The sequence below is a fragment of the Strix aluco genome, chromosome 3 (assembly GCF_031877795.1).
Source record: "Strix aluco isolate bStrAlu1 chromosome 3, bStrAlu1.hap1, whole genome shotgun sequence".
Classification (NCBI taxonomy): Eukaryota; Metazoa; Chordata; class Aves; order Strigiformes; family Strigidae; genus Strix; species Strix aluco.
In genome coordinates this window covers 16,053,874-16,073,377 of record NC_133933.1, presented here as the reverse complement: position 1 = coordinate 16,073,377, position 19,504 = coordinate 16,053,874, and the positions used below count along the sequence as shown (strand labels likewise).

At 42.6% G+C, this 19,504-nt stretch overlaps 1 protein-coding gene across 1 annotated transcript; it reads left to right on the top strand.

The window, feature by feature from the left end:
- The first annotated feature begins 24 nt into the window (after window positions 1–24).
- Window positions 25–12,393, top strand: CRNKL1 (crooked neck pre-mRNA splicing factor 1). The gene is made up of 14 exons (XM_074817531.1): window positions 25–100; window positions 592–744; window positions 2,311–2,402; window positions 2,513–2,671; window positions 3,028–3,194; window positions 3,713–3,891; window positions 4,543–4,713; window positions 5,393–5,584; window positions 6,340–6,399; window positions 7,515–7,595; window positions 10,024–10,263; window positions 10,675–10,776; window positions 11,360–11,608; window positions 12,141–12,393. Exons 1-14 carry the CDS (start codon window positions 53–55, stop codon window positions 12,306–12,308), a joined length of 2,061 nt encoding a protein of 686 aa, XP_074673632.1. The 5' UTR covers window positions 25–52; the 3' UTR covers window positions 12,309–12,393.
- The last annotated feature ends 7,111 nt before the right edge of the window (window positions 12,394–19,504 follow it).

Here is a 19,504-nt window from a genome sequence, read left to right as displayed (position 1 = left end):
GCTGCGTGAGGTCAGAGGTGACGGGGCGGGGCTAGCGCGGAGAGGCGGCAAGATGGCGTCTACGGCGGCCGGGAAGCAGCGGATCCCTAAAGTGGCGAAGGTGCTCGGGAGGAGGCGGCGAGCCCACGGTCGGGAGTGGGGAGGGTGGTCGGGGTGGTGGGTACCCGCCCGCCCTCACTGAGCCCGGGCCCTCGGAGCGGCGCCGGGCGCCCTGAAGCGGCCTGGCCCCGCAGCTCCCCGCGGCCTCCGGAAAGCGAGTATAGCGCTCGGTAATGGGGGTCGCGCAGCGGTGCTGAAACACAGCTGGCTGCTGTGGCCTGCGCCGGCTGCGGCCCCTGGCTCCTCCGCTTGTGTGGCCGCCCCTTTCCGCGGGCTCAGGAAGTTTTGCCCCTCCTCACGCCCCGGGCAGGAGCCGTGTAGGTTCGGGCTAGTGCGGGCGATAAGGTCCCTGTCCATCTTGGGGAGGGGTCTCCAGATCCTTCTTCGGTAAATACTGAACGTATTAAGCTGCAGGGGTAAATTAGTCATGGTGGGATTTTTCAGTTTTGCGTTAGAAGGAGAAAATGTGAGTCAAGCCCACTTACTTTACAGGTGAAAAATAAAGCACCTGCAGAAGTTCAGATCACAGCAGAACAGCTTTTAAGAGAAGCAAAAGAGAGAGAACTTGAACTTCTTCCACCACCTCCACAACAGAAGATCACTGATGTTGAAGAGCTAAATGACTATAAACTCCGGAAAAGGAAGGTAAAGGAAAAACAACCCTAATCGTGATGCACTATAAAGCACTACAGTTTTACAGTGTTTTAACGTAAATAAGATGTAGTGTATATTACTTGTGGATTTTATAGATGAATAGCAATTCTTAACCCTAACATTTTAGTAGAAAAAAGCTACTTTTGTGTGACATTTGCAAGTTAAACTTGTTTAACAAAATGTGGAAGTACACAACGTCTCACATGTGACCGTGTTCAGTATATTCAGGACATTGCAAGGGTAATTATGTACATGGCTTATATGCATTTTCTTCATTACCCCTAGTATCTGACCAGTCAGCATGACAGAACATTAGCAAGTGTTACAGTAATGCTGCTGGTTTTCCCACTTCAACTGCTTAAAAAAATATGGTGTGTTTGCAAGTGATATTTCTGTTCTGTAAAATTATTACTTAGCACACTTTAGGACACAACTTTCTATACTAGCCATGGTTACTTTGATGAATGTCTTGAAACTTACCCATTTAGCATGTGAGATTTCAGGTATAATTTTTTCTTCTTCATTTAAAAGAATTGCTTTGCTTGTGCAAACTTACCTACAGTTTTGTTCTGCTTTTTCCTTTGATATTTGCTGTCCTGGATCAGCAAAGCAAGTATATCCCTAATAGGGAACTTTAAATGTTTTCAGCCTCAGCAATTTTTTTTAGATACAGACAGCGTAAACTAGGGCTATCATTCCCTGAAGTATATATGTATATGTTCAGAACTGGTGACTGTTGTAGCACAATGCAGCATCCCTGTGCTCAGCCCTGAGTGAGTGTTCGTTTCCCTCCTTGCCATCATGGCTAGGACCTCTCATGAAGACTTCGGGCCCTACTGTGCTGGTTGCTGGTGTACCTCACTCAGGTACATGCCACGCAACTGGACTCAGATGATCAACACCACAGCGCTGCAAAAAAAAATGTTTGATGTTATCTTTTTTTATCTCTCGTATGTATGGTAGTAACAAGCCACCACGTTAACTGTGTTAAACCATGTCTAGCCACATTTTAAAGTACCAATAGCATTAATCCTGGCAATAGCCAAACACAAGGCTGAAGATGCCCTCACCATTGCGCTGAGCAGTGAAATTCGTTTAGCACATTGATGCCACCATATTAAATCCAAAGAATAAGACATCTCTGTTTAGAGAAAAATTTAGAGCAATGATGCACACAGGTCAAAGTGAATAAACTTGTGCTGGTTCATCCAAGTATATTCAAGGTTGTCTACAGCGACTGGATTCTGTCTGCCCAGGTAATGTTGCAGGAGATTAAAAGAGTAAGATTTTAGTGCTGTCAGTTATTGTTCCATCAATACTTCAGGTATCAAATTGCAGGAACTCGAGTTTAGTCCTATTCTGTATGATGATCTATGCTTCTAGCTTCTCTGTTAATCAATTTTTAGAAAGTGCTATTGAGTAGGATTTGTTACTGCATCTGCATAGGTGTAAGACGTTTGGAATTCATTCTAATAATAGTAATAAATGGCTTATGGAATATTATTATAAGATTAGTCTGCACAGAGGGATTTCTTACAGAAATAATTTTCTCCTCAGACTTTTGAAGATAACATAAGAAAAAACAGGACTGTTATCAGTAACTGGATAAAGTATGCACAATGGGAGGAAAGCCTAAAAGAAATACAGAGGTAATTATGATGCAGTTGCAGACATCTCTTATAAATCTTTTAAGACACATTTTGACAAACACCAAAGTCTTGGAGGCATGTTATATACGCAACTTCTCTTTGCTTTCCAGAGCCCGTTCCATTTACGAGCGTGCTTTGGATGTAGACTACAGAAATGTCACGCTCTGGCTGAAATATGCAGAAATGGAAATGAAGAACCGCCAGGTTAATCATGCCCGAAACATTTGGGATCGAGCCATTACCACCCTCCCCAGGGTGAACCAGTTCTGGTACGTTTGCAGAGAATGGAGCATTGCTTCTACCCCCAAAGAGTACACATGATTTTTCTATTTTGGTATCATACAAAAGTGCATTGTTTTCTGTTTCTCCAAGCCTTCAGGCTAGTCTGAAATGAAGAAAAAGTACAAAACCTTTCCGAAACTTAAGCAAGTGTCAAGAGTATTGGGAGAGAAGGATGTTTGTGTGCCTGCATGCTGCTGATCACAACAGTATCTGTAGGCATTTCTGTGGTGCGAGTGGGGAATAGATGAAGAAATCTCAGTAATGCTCTTACTAAGCACTCAGAAAATCCTTGTAACTTATGTATTTACTAAGTGATTGTAAAAATTTGATCTTGTTTTCTAAGGTATAAGTATACTTACATGGAAGAGATGTTGGGGAATGTTGCTGGATCGCGTCAGGTGTTTGAACGTTGGATGGAGTGGCAACCAGAGGAGCAGGCTTGGCATTCCTATATTAACTTCGAGCTGAGATACAAGGAGGTGGACAGGGCACGTACCATTTATGAGAGATATATCCTTTTTAGTGCATTGCAACTTTTGCCCAGGTTTAGGCCTGCATTCTTAATTTCTTTCTTATCTAGCCTATCTCCAGCTATGTCCCTGTGCTGCTTTTTACTGTGGTGTGTTGGAACTAAGCCACCATACTGAGAGCCAGCAGTAGGTATTAAAAGCATGTTTAGTATATTTCTCCAAATTCAGTTAAATGAATGTACATCCTGCCACAGCAGTGTATATTTAACAGCACTCATGCTTCCAGCATTTTGCAGTCATCGTTTCAGATTTCTTCTACTTAAACTTGTCCCTGACCCTTGCCTGATTTTTATCCCTTTTTAAATTTTCTTTAAGTTCTGAGTAAGGCACAAAGCCTTTGCATGCTTAGAGCTGTTTTAAGTCTTCTTTCCAGTTGCATTTCTTGCATATGCCATCCTTGGGAGTCGTTTCATATAGTCCATGACCCCATAGTCACTGGGAAGAATGTAATTTGAAATGTCCTATTCAACTGCCACTGTTTCTTTAACATAGCTCTACTTGTTATTGTTCATCCTGATGTTAAGAACTGGATCAAGTATGCCCGCTTTGAAGAGAAGCACAGCTATTTTGCTCATGCAAGAAAGGTATACGAGAGGGCAGTGGAGTTCTTTGGAGAAGAGCATATGAATGAGCACTTGTACGTGGCTTTTGCAAAATTTGAGGAGAACCAGAAAGAAGTAAGACCTTCCTGATAATACATCAAACTAATACTAACTGCCCCCACAAGATTTCTTCTTGAATATCAAAACTCAAGGTCACTTAACATTCACTTCAACACTTGTGTTTTTCAGCACCTTATGAGATACTGTTATAGTCTGGGTTAGGCAGACAGTTTTTTGCTTAGCTTCTATTTGCCTTTTGGTGGCATCAGGGAGATATATTCTAAGAAAAGTGGGTACCAAATCTGTCAAGTGCAAGAATAGTGTCATCAGAACAAGTACATATCCTCAGATTTGTAAGTTTTTGAGAGGTTGTAGGCCTGCATGATAAAAAACCAAATTAGCCATGTTTTTCCTAGACAGTGCCCGGACCATTAAAGACTTGAAAACCTCCTGTGACCCCAAAACCACAATGCCTTAAAAAAATTTAAGTATTCCAAACCTGTAAATGAATAAGAGATGGTGGGTTTTAGTATTTGCAGAATTACTCCAGCCCCAAAGGTTTACTCTTCAGGGAGATGTGTGTTAGTCTTGTCCTAAAACAATCATTTACGTTGAGACATTCTGTCATTCTGTATTCTATTAAATACTGCCAAAAGCTCATTGAGAAATTGTGGAGCACGGAAGCTACTTTGTAAATATTACTCAAGTGATGTTTAATACTTTCAGTTTGAAAGAGTAAGGGTGATCTACAAGTACGCCTTGGATAGAATTCCAAAACAGGAGGCCCAAAATCTCTTCAAGAATTACACCATCTTTGAGAAGAAGTTTGGAGACAGAAGGGGAATTGAAGACATCATTGTCAGCAAGAGGAGATTCCAGTATGAAGAAGAAGTGAAGGTATGTATTACAAATATCCACTGGGCTCATCATACATCCAGCTGCTGCTTAAGGTACATGAGTGTCTCATGCTATAAAGGCTGATGAGTTTTATGTTACTCTTGATACTCAGTCCAAGAGAATACCAAGAGAACACTGTTCTTTTTAAAGGCAGAATTCCATCTGGGGGGAGAGAATGATACTTGCATTCACTGCTTTTTTGTTTCTGCATTCTGATGTGGATTGTGGAGCCAGAGTTTTTGAACTCTGAGCTCACTACCCTTCACAGTCATCTTAGGGGATAAGGCAGTTTAGCTTGTAACTTCTTCATTTTTGTTATGCAGTAATTGTTACAGGACACTTCGCCTGTGTGTAAATACCTTTTTGTGAGGAAATGGGTGTGCCACGCCTATGTACTATTCACTGAATACTGCATATTTCATTGTTTCCTCTTCCCTTCTCACAGTTCAGTTTGCCTTCACTTAAAGAATGTTTGTAGGTAAAATAAAAATAAAATACATGTATTTTAACCCAAAAGCTTCCATTCAAACATACTGGAGACTGGCAGTTTTTATTAATATTCTGATGATCTATTTTAAAAGAGAAATTCTAAATAAAAACTGTAGGTAAAGGAACAGGGTTTATTATTTGTAGTCACTGAAGTTTCTTTCCCATTTCCCTGCTCCCATCTCTCTGGAAGGCAAATCCACATAATTATGATGCATGGTTTGACTACCTGAGATTAGTTGAAAGTGATGCAGATGCCGAGACTGTCCGAGAAGTGTATGAACGGGCCATCGCCAACGTTCCCCCAATTCAAGAGAAAAGACACTGGAAAAGATACATCTATCTTTGGATTAACTATGCATTATATGAAGAGCTGGAGGCAAAGGCAAGTAGTAAAAATTCAGGTTTTTTTTCCTTCCCAAGTATTTTCCTTAGATTAAATAGCTACAGATATTTTAATAAGAAAACTGAGAACTAAAGATACTATGTCTTGTTTTGTGTAACTAACTGCAGGATTTGCTATTTAACTATGGGGTTTTTCCCCCTTCACTTTTCCCCCCTGTTCATAGGGGAAAACAAGTATTTCAGTTTCACCCCAGTTCATCCAGAAACACACTGATAATAAAAACAGAAGTAGGTCTTCCTAGCCCCATCTGAATTGCCTGTTCCAAGCTGTTACCTGAACTTGTGAAATAGTTTTATATTTGTGAAGTTTTTCTGTGAAGCAGTCAGATTTTTGCTGTAGTAGCTTTTTGAGGCTGTGCAAGTATTTCTTCTGTTATCAGTCATGTAACATTATAGCTGCTCTTTATTTCATAAATTGTAGTGCAGTATACCTATTCAGTGTCTGTTAAAGGAACAAAGATTTTTTTTTTTTCCTCAAAAAATGGGGACACTCCTGGTTTTATTGCCTAATTCTTAGTGTTGAATCATGTTTTGAAAAGATGACTCTTACTGATCCTCAAAGTTACCATCTTTGAATTGTGCACACTAAGTAGATAAGTACATTTATATCTTAAGTATACACAATTCTAACTTCGCTTAAAAATACTGTTCTACAGTTTTGCAGTCATTGCACGATTCAAAATATGGTGTCATTTTAGCAGCAAACGGAGTATTTAATTTAGTCTGTTCTTACAGGATGCAGAGCGAACCAGACAGGTTTATCAGGCATGTATCGAGCTCATTCCCCACAAGAAGGTATGTCTCCTCCAGCAGTTTGTATTAAGACTTGAATTAAAATTCCCAAGATAAAACTTTAATTTTCTTTCCCCCACAAGGTTCAGGTATGTAAGCAGCTCCAAATGGCTACTAGCACACTCAGGAAGACTCTGCTCAGGACTTCATATATCTCTTCTAGTTTCTCATAATGTCCATCATCCAAAATTGATAGGTTGTTGGTTTTTTTTTTTTTCAAGCTAAGGTGTTTGATGGCTGTAATTTGCATCATCAGTAAAAAATAGCAGGCCACACACTGTTGTCAGATTTCATCACACAGATGCAACTCAGAAGTTTCTCCAGTATTTTCAAATTACTAAGCATGCTCTAAGAAGCTGAAATAACACATAGTCAGAGGATAGTGCAGTATTATTAAGCTGCAGGGAAGAACTCATCTATTCTTGTTTTCTACCTTAGGGTGGTCCTTTTATAGCTGCTCTCAGCCTAGTTGCTTATAGTCTCTGCAGAATAATTGTTGCTCTATTTTATATGGGGTTACTGCCTTTTATAGTGTTTCTTATTGTCTGCACAGTCCCAGCTGAGGGAGGTGTATTTGATAAACCATCTTGCAGGTGTGTATTCCCCATTACAATCAGTCTTCAAGACTGATTTTTTGTTCTTGTATTTTTTTCTGCCAGTGAGCTTTAGCTAAAATATCCATGTGGCTAAACCCTTAAAACAATCAGCATTGCCTTGGAATGCCAAGAAATCTCAGTTCATGTACTTCCTTTTTTAGTTTGTCATTAATCATGTAATCTGAGTATCAACTGCATAGATTAGGATTAATCTGTAATTATTAAGACTTGATTAGCTGTTAATTGATTCAGTGGTATCTGATATTTTAACAATTGTTTGGTTAATGAACTATTTTCTTTGAGAAGACTTCTGTCTGGGTCATTTTTGCTTTCATCTCTGGTGGAGTATATTGTCTGTTCTAGAGAGGTTGGTTTGGGCTATGAACTCTGAACACTTGAGATCAAATGTAATTAACTGCAGTAACATCTTGTATAGGCAGAGTGATTATTTTTTTAAAGAGCACATGCGGTGTTATTTACTAAGTTCCCAGTCTAAACATCACATTGTTATTTTTCTTTCAGTTTACATTTGCCAAAATATGGCTGCTATATGCACAATTTGAAATACGCCAGAAAAATCTTCCACTTGCCAGAAGAGCTTTGGTAAGATTTTAGTAATTCCACAGTTGACTTTACTAACTAATATAACAAGGGAATGGCATTAAAAGATCTTAAATTGTCCTTTATAAATTGCTGGTTTAATCTACTTAAATAAAGCATCCGGAAAGTCTGCAGGGACCAGTATTTACTGTCATGTATGATTTTAAAAAGAAGAGTAGCTTAATATGATGAATTAGCCATGGGCAGAAATGAATGCAGCTTTCTTGTTTCAGCTGACGAGACACACATCTGAATGCCAAGGGTACCCAGATCAGCTTAGTGCACTTGGAAATTTTTAACTGCTGCTGATTTGTTTAAACGATACTAATAGCGTTGTAAAAGCATTTTAAATAAATAGGAGGTTTTGACTCTCAGAAATGAAGATGTGAAGAACAGAGTGTTTGAGACCCAGCGCTACCAGGTTGCTAATAGCAATCATAGGGACTTTGGGCAGGCTGAAGAGCTTCTGTGTGAATTCACTATGTGAACATCAGCATATCAGAGAACAGTAGAGTAGCTTTTGGAAGCAAAACCTTTTGAAGTTAAAAATTTACTTTGCCTTCAGTTCAGATATTCTAAGTAAGCTCAGTGATAGCATTAGGAATTTTGAGAGAAAGCTAATGTTGGTAACAGTTAAGTGGTTTGACTTTAAAGAGGAAACTGATGGGGTTTCCACCAAACCCATGACATGGCAGTGATAAGAGCATAAATATGAACAGCCTTCTGTAGCTGATGCCGGACCAAGGCTGCCACCAGTGTGGTAGCAGAGCTTTGTTTCTTCAGCTGGACTCCTGCCTGTGACCAGAAAAAAATGAAGCGGAGGGGTTAAGTCCCCTGTGAGACTCCTACTCTCTCCCCGCAGGAGAAGACAACCATCTATCCCGAAGCGTGTTGCTGTTCTAGCCTGGCTTAAGCTACCATTGCTCAACATGACCATAGCCACCAGTCAGCACCCTGCTTCTGGCTGCCCTTTTTTTTTAGGGGTGAATGTTATGGTAGATTCTGGAGAGGGTCCTTTGGCCTATCTAGAAACACAGTTTCCTCGGTTTCTTTTAGGCTTCTCTTTTGTTGGGCTTTTCCCCTGTTGTTTAATTTTTTTGACAGACTTTTTTTTACTAGGTCACCTTTTACTTATTTTGGAAAACAGATTTTGCTGCTGCAGCCATAATACTTTTTTGGACTGGACTCTGATTTGGCAAGCAGTTTGTTTCTTTTGCAATGAGTTGACATTGAACCAGCTCTTTGGCAAGAAGCCTTGCTCCTGTCCTGAGGTGAGGGTCCCACACTATCACTGTGCAGAAGAGAAGGTCCAGCTCCTGATGCTGAAGCTCTCAGCAGCATGCAGACAGCATCTTGCTCTGCCTTATTCTCACTGGCTGCCGATGGTGTGTTGGATTCTTTGTTTTCCCAGGGTCTGAGAGATGCTGGGACTTGGAGACAGATCAGCTGGAGCTTATGCTGCTTAAGAAAATAGTAATGGGAGGTGTGGGGGGGAAGAACTGAGCATATTTTGAAAAGGTATTTGTAGAGCTGGAGGTTCATAATGGTGACCAAACTGATATTCCCATGTGCTAGTTTCCTCCATTTTTAATAAGTACAAAGATAATCATTTTGTAGGAAAGTTGTGCAGGAGAATTGTAGTAAGGGAATTTGATCTCAAATTACTTAATTTGCCATTAGCTTCAGGGAACAGAGGCTGTAGTGCTTAATAAATAATACCTGTCTGCAGAAGTGACTTAAAGAGTGAAGCTCACTACATACCTGTCTCAGATATGCCCATTCTTAACTCTTGCTGTAAAAGATTCCCAAATTAAGAATCAGAAACTGCTTTCTCACATCTTGGCACTGTGGCTTAGGACAGGCAGTTTTCTTCAGATGCTGAATCATATTAAAAAGGAATTATTTCTTTAAAACGTTATCCTCCATCTATCCATTATTGTAAGTGAGCAGACAGGGAGCGTGGATAATTCTCTGTGCGATGATGTATGGCAGTGGTGGTCCAGGAGACAGTTTCTCTTGATAGAATTTGTTTTGTAAGATACTTGGGAACTACTTACCTGGAAGACTGGTACAGACTGCTACTATGCTTTCTTCAGCTTTTGATGCAAGATGAAGTGCTCATTTGATGAGCCAGGGTGAGTTTCACTAAATACTTCATGGGGTATCCATGTTATGTAAAAGTGTAACAAGTTAGAAGGTTTTCTGTGTTCAGAGTTTCTGTTGATGTTTGTGGATGCACACTCATTTGGCAAACATCAGTTGGATTTCATACTGACCTTGACCAGAGTCTTAAAATCAAGCTCTGCGCAAAAATTAATTTTAGTTCAAACACTGGAGAGTAAACAGATGTTTAGAAAGTTGAGGGTTTTTTTTCCTTGCAAGATCTTTAAGTGGTTTTTGTCTGGGTGTTGTTTTTTTTTTTCCTTAACAGGGGACATCCATAGGTAAATGTCCAAAAAACAAACTGTTTAAAGGTTATATTGAATTGGAGCTACAACTGCGAGAGTTTGATCGTTGCCGAAAGCTGTACGAAAAATTCCTGGAGTTTGCACCAGAAAACTGCACATCATGGATTAAATTTGCTGAACTAGAGACCATTCTTGGCGATATTGATAGAGCCCGTGCAATCTATGAGTTGGCTATTGGCCAGCCCCGGCTAGACATGCCAGAGGTAAGGGAGTAGATGAACTTTACAGTTGGCATAATTTTAAGGTATTCATTACACAGTGTGGCTAATTAAAATGTAAATAATCTACCAGCTTGAACAGAACTGCTTACTGTCGTGGCTTAGCCCATGTCTCATTAATTTAACATCTGTTTCTTAGCAGGGTACGCAGGACTATAAAACGCATGATAAAACATGGATGGAGAAACATGCTTACAGGAGTAAGCTAAATGGTTTATGTGCACAAGATTCAATATTGCTTGGTCGTAATCCTAGCTTGTGTAGTTGATAAATACTCAGATCTCTGAAACTTTTTTCCAGAGAAATTTCACATTTATCCGTGCTCCTCTTTTTCTTTTTTTTTTCCCCCATTATCTCAGTGTGCTAGGAGCATAATGAGAGACTTCTCTTTTGCAGGTTCTTTGGAAATCCTACATTGACTTTGAAATTGAGCAAGAAGAGTATGAGAAAACAAGAAATCTTTACCGCAGGTTACTTCAGCGGACACAGCATGTTAAGGTGTGTTTGGGTATGCAGAACACAGAACTAGTCTTGAATCCGGTCCGTTGTGGATGGAAACCCTCGACTGCTTTGGTTGTGTGGCTTTTTCAAATCAACAGTGAACCTAAGCTCAGTCCCGTGTCTGTGCCATGAAAAGGGGAAAGAAATTTCTAAATTACATATAACAACAGGCATATCTTAATGAAAGAAGGCTTTGCGAAAGGTTTCCGAGCAGCCCTCTTCCTGCTGAGTAGGTTTGGAGTTTTAGTTGCAAAAACATTGCAAGGAAAAAATAAGTTGTGATTTTTTTCCAGTGTAGTTTGGTGCTGTCTTTTGACTAAATCTCAGATGGATTTATCATGATGTGAAACAACCCCGAGAAACTTGTTAATGTGGCCTACATTAATATTCTGTCGTGCCAAAACAAGACAAATCTCACACCTATGAAACAAATGTGAATTTCTAGGTACCTGCTAAAGAAGTACTTTAGACTTGCATTGACATTTGCTTCTTTGGCTGCTTTGTTTTTTTTAAATTATCACTTAGCTATTAGACTTCAGAATGGAGCTTTCAGCTTGGTTTTGGTTTGCTTTCACCACAGGTATGGATCAGCTTTGCCCAGTTTGAGCTATCTGCAGGGAGGGAGGAGAGTTTGTCAAGATGCCGGCAGATTTATGAAGAGGCTAATAAGGCAATGCGAAACTGTGAGGAGAAAGAGGAGAGAGTCATGCTTCTGGAATCCTGGAGAAACTTTGAAGAGGAGTTTGGAACTGATACCACTAAAGAGAGGATAGATAAACTTATGCCTGAAAAAATAAAGAAGAGGAGAAAACTGCAGGCTGAAGATGGGGTAAGAGGAAAAATTATGGAAGTAGTCAGTGAGTCCTTGGTGGCTTTATGCTGGGGTCTAGGTACACAAAACAGTGTTAACTGTGATGGATGCTATAACTGCATACCAGTTCTACTGCAGTAAGTGGAAAAAAGCAAGCACTGGCCTGAGACGTGTGCTGCTGAGCTCCTTGCTCTTCAGCAGGCTAGGTGGGCAATTTGATTCAGAATGAAATACTCCTACCAAATGCTTGAGCTACCCTTACTTTAAACTCAAAACAAATCAAAAGAGCTTTAGGTATACTATGCAGGTAGTTTCTGTTTCTTAACTTTGTTTGGGAAACTATAGCCAGGCTGTTTGTCAAATCTGCCTGCTCATGCACAGCAGAAGTTGTACTGTCTCACACCCATTCAGCTCATGGCTTTCAGCTCGTATGGATGGTCTAACAAACACTGATTTTAATTTTATCTCAGTTATGCTTATTAGAAACACCCTCTAATAGCTAACACTAACATGCAAATTAAACTTGCTTTGTGGTACTTGTTTTCCCTAGTCTGATGCTGGCTGGGAGGAATACTATGATTATATTTTCCCAGAAGACACTGCCAATCAGCCTAATCTCAAACTACTTGCTATGGCTAAACTCTGGAAGAAACAGCAACAGGAGAGCGAAGCTGCAGAGATGGATCCAGACAAAGACATCGATGAAAGCCACTCTTAATACATTGCCTTTCCCTGCCCCTTTTCTTGGGTACTGTACAGTATTTTCATTGGTGACAAATAAATGTATTTGAAGAGTTTTACTATTACTGACTTGAGACATTTTTTGTTTTAAGAAAAAGCACCATATTGGTGTTGATTCCCTTATACAATCTGTTGGTTTCTAGCAATTAAAAGGAAAGGTCATGGGGCAAGAGCTATTACCAGGGGTCTGAGAACTGGAAGAACTGCACAGCAGCTTTGTTTTCAGCACAAGACCTGTTGTTCTAAGGCTCCTACAAACTATCACAGCACTGTTTAAGGGCATTAACATGCCAAGACAGCAGATCTACTTTCTTTAATGACAGAGGTCTCTTAACCATTCCTGATTTGATTTTTTTTTTTTTCCCCAGTAATTGTGTGAAATATGTATTGATCATGAAGATAACTGAAAACAATAAATCTTATTGAGTGCAACCTGTTCAACTTCCTATCCAAGTAAACTTTTATCCCAGAAAACTGTTTAGGGGGGAGAATAATAGAAGTTAAATATACTGAAACTAGCCTCTAGAAGACAAATCTGTAGAAATTAGTACCACACAGTATGTATTTTAATATTTGAATGTTTTGGTAGTATATTTTGTAGTAGATAGTCTGTTGGGAAGTAAGGTAGAAGCGGTGTAAGTTGGCTTCTCAATGTTTTTTGTATTTCATGGGGAAAAAAACATCAAGCCTGAACTTCCTCATGGTGAAGTTCTTGGGGGGAAGAAGAAATCAGAAATACCATGGGCAGCAGGGACAGGGAAGTGATCTTACCCCTGTACTCGGCACTGGTGAAGCCGCACCTTGATTACTGTGTTCAGTTTTGGGCCCTTCACTACAAAAAGGCCATTGAATGACTCGAGCATGTCCAGAGAAGGGCAACGAAGCTGGTGAAGGGTCTGGGGCACATGTCGTATGAGGAGCGGCTGAGGGAACTGGGGGGGTTTAGTCTGGAGAAGAGGAGGCTGAGGGGAGACCTCATCACCCTCTACAGCTACCTGAAAGGAGGTTGCAGAGATGGGGGGAGGAGTCTCTTGAGCCAAGTAACAAGGGATAGGCCAAGAGGTAATGGCCTCAAGTTGCGCCAGGGAAGGTTTAGACTGGATATTAGGAAGCATTTCTTTCCAGAAGGGGTTGTTAGGCGTTGGAATGGGCTGCCCAGGGAGGTGGTGGAGTCCCCATCCCTGGAGGTGTTCAAGAGCTGGGTTAACCCAGCGCTGAGGGTTATGGTGGAGTTAGGAACGGTCAGTGTGAGGTTAATGGTTGGACTGGATGATCTTCAAGGTCTTTTCCAACCTTGATGATTCTGTGAGCCTTTCTGTCTGCCTGTATGGGGAAGTTGGGCAGCCTGCCCTTGTGGCGGGGAGGACAGGGATCACTGCCCCAGGGCTTGGCTGGGGACCTCATCCATCATGAAGAATGGTGATTTTTTTTAAAAAAAAAAGTGAAAGTGTGTCACAATATCCACTAGAGCTATGAGTCAGGCTGCTGACTAGAAGACTGGGTGGTTACCACAACTCTGGCCACATCTGGCCTATCCAGCTGTGAACTGGGGCTCTCCCTCACACTGACCAGGCCTACCTGCAGCTGGAAATGCTTCCTTCCCTGCTCATCCCATGGTCAGAAACCAGACCCTCAGTCCTTCATAGCCTCCACAGCCATCCTCCCTGGGCTGATGGTTTTGGACTTCTCCCTTTTGCCTCGTGTGGGGAAGGGTGACCATGCAAAGGATGCAGCACAGCACTGCTAGGGGAGACCCAGAAAAGTTCAGGGGCACTTTGTGGCCCTGGGGGTGTGGTCAAGGGACGGGGGGCCTGGGTGGTTTTCCCCTTGATCCTGCCAGTGAGGGACAGGGCTTGTGAAGGAGCTGAGGCGGTTGCAAGTCAGAGCCTGCTCATGCAGCTTTTACCACCCGAGCCCTGGTGGGTGGGAGAGATGGGACCCACCTGGCCAAGGAAAGCAACAAGGAGCTGGCCGAGGGACTGGCTAATCCAGCAAGAAGGCTTTAAATTGGGAATGAGTGGGCAGTAGGTGATGGCTGAAGGTGAGAGAGGGAGCAGTGAGCTGGGGAGGCAGGACAGGGTGTGGGGTGCTGTGGGTAAGGGACCTCAAGGTCAAGGCAGGAGGATCCCTACACCAAGGGCACATCTGCAAGCAGGGGAGTGCCCTGAGGACAGTGTTGTAGGGGAAATCTCTCTCTCTTGAGAAAGCTGCAGGAGTGGGTGCCTGTCTCGATGCTGCGACCAGTCGTCTTAGTGAAGTGCTTTGCTCACCGTGGAAAGCCCTTCCTGCCCCATTTTGTCCCGTATTTGTTCATCTTGTTAACTTGGCTGGCTGACTAGCAAGAAAAAATTACTTTCTGGTGGGACTGTCTTTTGATCACTTTGATCACCTTTTAACTCATTGTTCTTCTGAGTTAAAAAAAGACATTTGGTTTTTTTCATAACAGCAGTGCAACTGGTGGCTGTAATATGACTGTATGTTTGCACCAATTATTCTTTCTCCTTAAATTCTCCTAAAACCCTGCATGGTAAAGCAGTGCTGTTTCATCACAACAACTGAGAGAAGTGTATTAACAGGATAAAAATCCAGCTTTAAGCCTGTTTAAGTTTATAGTGGCTCTTATGCCTCTGGGCTTTAATTTTGTCCGTGGTTTGGAGAGTGGGTTTTGTGGTGTCTTTTTTTTTTTTTTTTTTTTTTGGTGATGGGCGGCCACAGTTGCGGTCCCGGTGCATCCCAGTGCACCCCAGTGCACGGAGCTCTCTCCTGGCCGGGCAGCAGGCGGCGGTAGAACCGCGCCTGCCCGCGCCTCGGTCTTTGCCGGGAGCTCGGGGACTTCGCTCGGGCCGGGGCTTCCGCGCGTCCCGGAGCATCCTGCGAAGCGCATCTGCGGGCTGGTGGGAACAGCTGAAGAGGTGTCTCTTCCGCAGCAGTTTTTCCTTAAAACTGTGTTTTAAGTGAGAACAGATTTATCTTGAGCTGTTTTTGCTGAAAGTTGAGGTGACGTTTGCTTTGATCTTAAAACCAAAAGTTCGAGTTGAATGAAGAACATCCAATAAAAATAGAAGTGAGCTGATCCTTACACTAGTGTAACTGATAAAGCATTGGGTATTTCTAATCATTTGGACTTGTATGTATGTATTGGACTCCTCAATGTCTGAAAAAATCCTGGAAGAACACCAATAGGTTAAGTAGAAATTTCCTGCTGCTGGAGAAGACATCAGGGAAAAGTGATAGAGAAGAAAGGTTGGGGGATGAGTGTCATGGGACTGTTTTTAGCACAGGAATCTTAACTTCTTTCTGGGGATTTCTACCTCTCTCCTCAATTTCCAAGGTTAAATAAAGATGTGTTTCCGTGAAGCACAGAACAGGGGTCTGCTGGCACCCACTGCACAGCACAAGTCCCCATTTACAGTCCTCGGCTCCATCTCCTTAGTGCAGATGTTGCCAAAATAGCGAGACCCATCTGAGCCTTCTCCCTGCTACCCATCCCCGTGTTTGCCCTGGAATGGCAAACCCTTCAACATCTGCACCTTCTCACTCTGGGTTTTGCTGGGCTATTCTACATTTAGCTGCTCTGAATTTGCATCTTTGAGATCTGGTTTTGTCTGTTTAAATGCTGAAACACCTGCAACGGGTGATCTGGACTGACATGCTGAACACTACATCTCTAGTGGTAAAACTGTTCCACCCTTCAGAGCACTAATGAGATGTATAGGTTTAATTGATTTCTCAGTCACAGACATGTTTCCACCTCATTTGTCTCCCTCCTTCCCCTGTTATAAGCTTATCTTGGAAAAGGCAAACAGGAGGTTTTTATTCCATAACAAGCTAAGCAAAATTTATCTGCTAATGTAACTTTTGTAGGGCCAGATGCTGCCATGGTCAAAGCATGTACTTCTGTCTCTCTGACATTGTGCACAAACAGAGGGATGACTGTGTACATATCTAACTTCTTGCAAATTTTATTAGAAACTGCTTTAAGATGTTCTCTATGCATAAACTCTGTTTGTACTAGTGGCTTGATTACAGCAGGTTTTGACATCTCTTGAGGTTTGATTACATCTAAGGTGGTGGAAGAATGTGAAACGTGTGGGCTGCTATGCCAAACCCGTGATATCACAAACGTACAGCCGCAGCGGGCTGCCCATGGCGCCGGTGTTTGCCTTTTTAGGCTCTTTCCAGCTAAGTCTCCTGAAGTTCCAGGGAGGGTTGCTGTGGGTTTCATCCCTGTGGGTCTGACGCAGCACTGGTCCTGCTGGGAGGTGTGGCTGTGATGGTGGCCCTGTGCTCACAGGTCCGTAGCCACCCCTGTGGAGCTCCAAGCAGTCCTTCTGGAGGTGATGGAAATGCCCTGAGCTGGGACGTGCCCGAGTGGTTGGGACGTGCCAGGCCTCCTGCCACCCAGCCAGCATCCCTGATGTCCCTCCTGACAGTCATGTGTAAGAATGAGAGGTGAGAGGCTCAGAGCCCCCGGGAAGGGGAAAGGGGCTCTGACACTTTGTGCCAGAGATCCTGTGCTCTCCAAAGGTACTTGGCCAGACTTACCCTTCTGTTACACTGAGCACAAAACTTGAGAATTTTTTCAACAATTTCAGTATTAATCTTTTGCATACTTCAAAAGCGGGGGCGCCAAGCTTAATAAGGCTCAGTTTTCCAGGTAACTACAGTGATAGTTTTTTCTCCGCTCAGACTTTATTGATGAAAGGGGATTGAATGTGGTCTGCCAGCATCTTTGCAGGCCTTGAAGTAGACCTCAGTTTAACGAGCAGGAAATGGCATCTGTCAGGAACCCCCTTAAGAGAAACCAGCTGAGAAACATCCCATCCATGGGGAGAGTGAGATCACAAAAGAAGCTCTTTTTAGGACTAAACGTTCAATATTGCAGGCTGGACAGGGAGCAAGACAGAACTGTGGGCACTGATAACTTGCTTGTATTTGCTGTTACAGTGAGCAAGCTGAGGAAGGTGCCTGTGCCTCCAGCTCTCTCCTGGCAGGCAGTGGGCTGTGGATGGAGTTTGATAGCAGCAGTGCCAAGTCACCTCCTTCCCTTTGTAAGCAATTGACTGTTCAGGGGTGGCAGGGGTCAGCAAGGAAGGCTGTCAGGATGTGACTGCAGTTTCTCCGTATCTTCTGCACTCCTGCATGCGGTGTGGACTGTTTGGATGGCCTGGATCCCCTTCCTATCTTTCTGGGCTTTCAACAGAGGCCAGAAGCTGCACCTGACCCAAAGCTGGAGGGTTTTCCCGCTGCCCTCAGGGCTATGAGCAGCAGTGCTGGCTACCGAGGAGGCAGCTGGGTGTGTGATTTGATGTAGAAGCAGGTGACGGTCTGTGAAGATGGTGCTCATCAGCTAATGATGCTGTACTCTTAATGAAAAGATTATGGCAGCCACAGTGGTCCTAAAATATGTCATGGGAGTGAGTATGCGGCTTTCAAAGGCTGGATGGTTCTGAGTGGGAACTCCATTCCCAGCCTGAGATAACATGGTGGGTTTGGAGACTGCAGAGTTCCTGTGCCTTTACAGCTTATGCTGCAAAGGAAAAGCAAAAAATGCAGCACTCCTGTGTTTAGTAGCAACTCCCTTGTGTACAGGACATTCTGATATATTTAAACAAAACTTGTCTGATAGCTATGAGGAGGAATGCAAAAATTCACACACCTGTTGAGCAATCAAGATTTGCTGATGAATTATATTGATGATGCAGTGGTTGGTTTTGTTCAGAGTCCTTTATTTTAATCTGTCCAGCTGATATATTATGTCTCTTAATTCCATCCTTATAAACCGAAGCCCTTGATGTTCTGTTTACATCTTGATAAGACATAGCCCTGATAATAGCAATTTACAGTTGGCAAGGATTATTACATTTTGTTACACATAAACAGCTATGTGCAAGCAAAGAAGCTGGCTGTACCTGTTTAATCAGGCCTGTGTTCAGTTAACTTAAGGAGAGATAGCCAACATTTCAGCTGCACCACATGAAAGATAATTTAGATGGGACTGATGCCATCTTTGCACCTTTGTAAACTCCAGTGGATGTTGACTCCAGAAGTGGAAAAACTGATTTGCATGTGTGATTTAAACCTTGTTTTGTGAAGTTCTAAATTTTTTTTCCCCCAAACAAGTAAGAGCAGGTGATTGGTTTGGGGAAGAATATTAAAAATTACAAATCTTTGAGTTACGCTTGCACCAGAAAAGCAGCACAGCTGACTTGTGCTGTGGCGACTGACAAGGGGTTAAGTCTGGGATCTCACTCAGGGTAGTAACTGGGAAGATCCTTGTAGGGCCAGGTCTCCCTGGTCATGGGTTATCTCTTCTGGAGGGACAAAGCAAGCTGAGAGCTGGCCAATGTTCAGCTGGTGCGTTGAGGCAAGGCATTTCTTGTCAATTGGTGATGCTGCTCCTTCTTATGGATTGTAAATCTCTTTTTTTTTTTTTTTTTTAGCAGTATAAAAGTCAGATTTGCCAGCAGGTGATGCTCACAGTAGTGTTCGCGCTGACTGCTGTGGACGCTACTGTGCTTTTACCCCTGTCCTGGACTTCCTGACTTCTGTAGGTTTTTTGAGACGCAGTGAACAAAAGCAAACATGCTATTCCAGGTTTTATCTATGATTGACACTGGGTCTTTCAGCTCTTTCCCTGACTCCCCCACTCTTTTGCTGCCAGAGAAACACCTCTGACCCCCAGCAGGCTGCTTGGTGCTTTGCTGTGCTTTGAAGGACAAGGCTGAAACAAAATGTTAACGTGCATGTCAGAAAGTGGTGTTGAATTAAATTAAAGTGCACATCAAGCAACTGAGGACCTGGTTCTGATAGGGGCTATAATGTCATATGCCTTCTCCCTGATGGAGAGCAATGCTGTCGGCAGTGTTGATTCATGTTCTTCTGGAGCATTGCTGTCTCCTGCAGTGCTCCTGAGCACCGACCCCAGCACAGAGGCACTTCCTCTGCACGTATAAAACTGTCCCCTTCACACACTGAGATGCAGACACAACTGTCTCTCACGGGGCTCTTGAGGGTGTTCAGGTCTGACTGAAATAGGACATGCTCTGGCAGATGCCTCTAGGTCCAGCTTCACTGTGCCTCAGATGCCCTTCTGTCCTGTGTTTGGCCAGTGAAGTTTTAAATGCTCATTAATGCTGCAGTATAAGAGAGTGGTTTGGTTTCTTTTCCTTT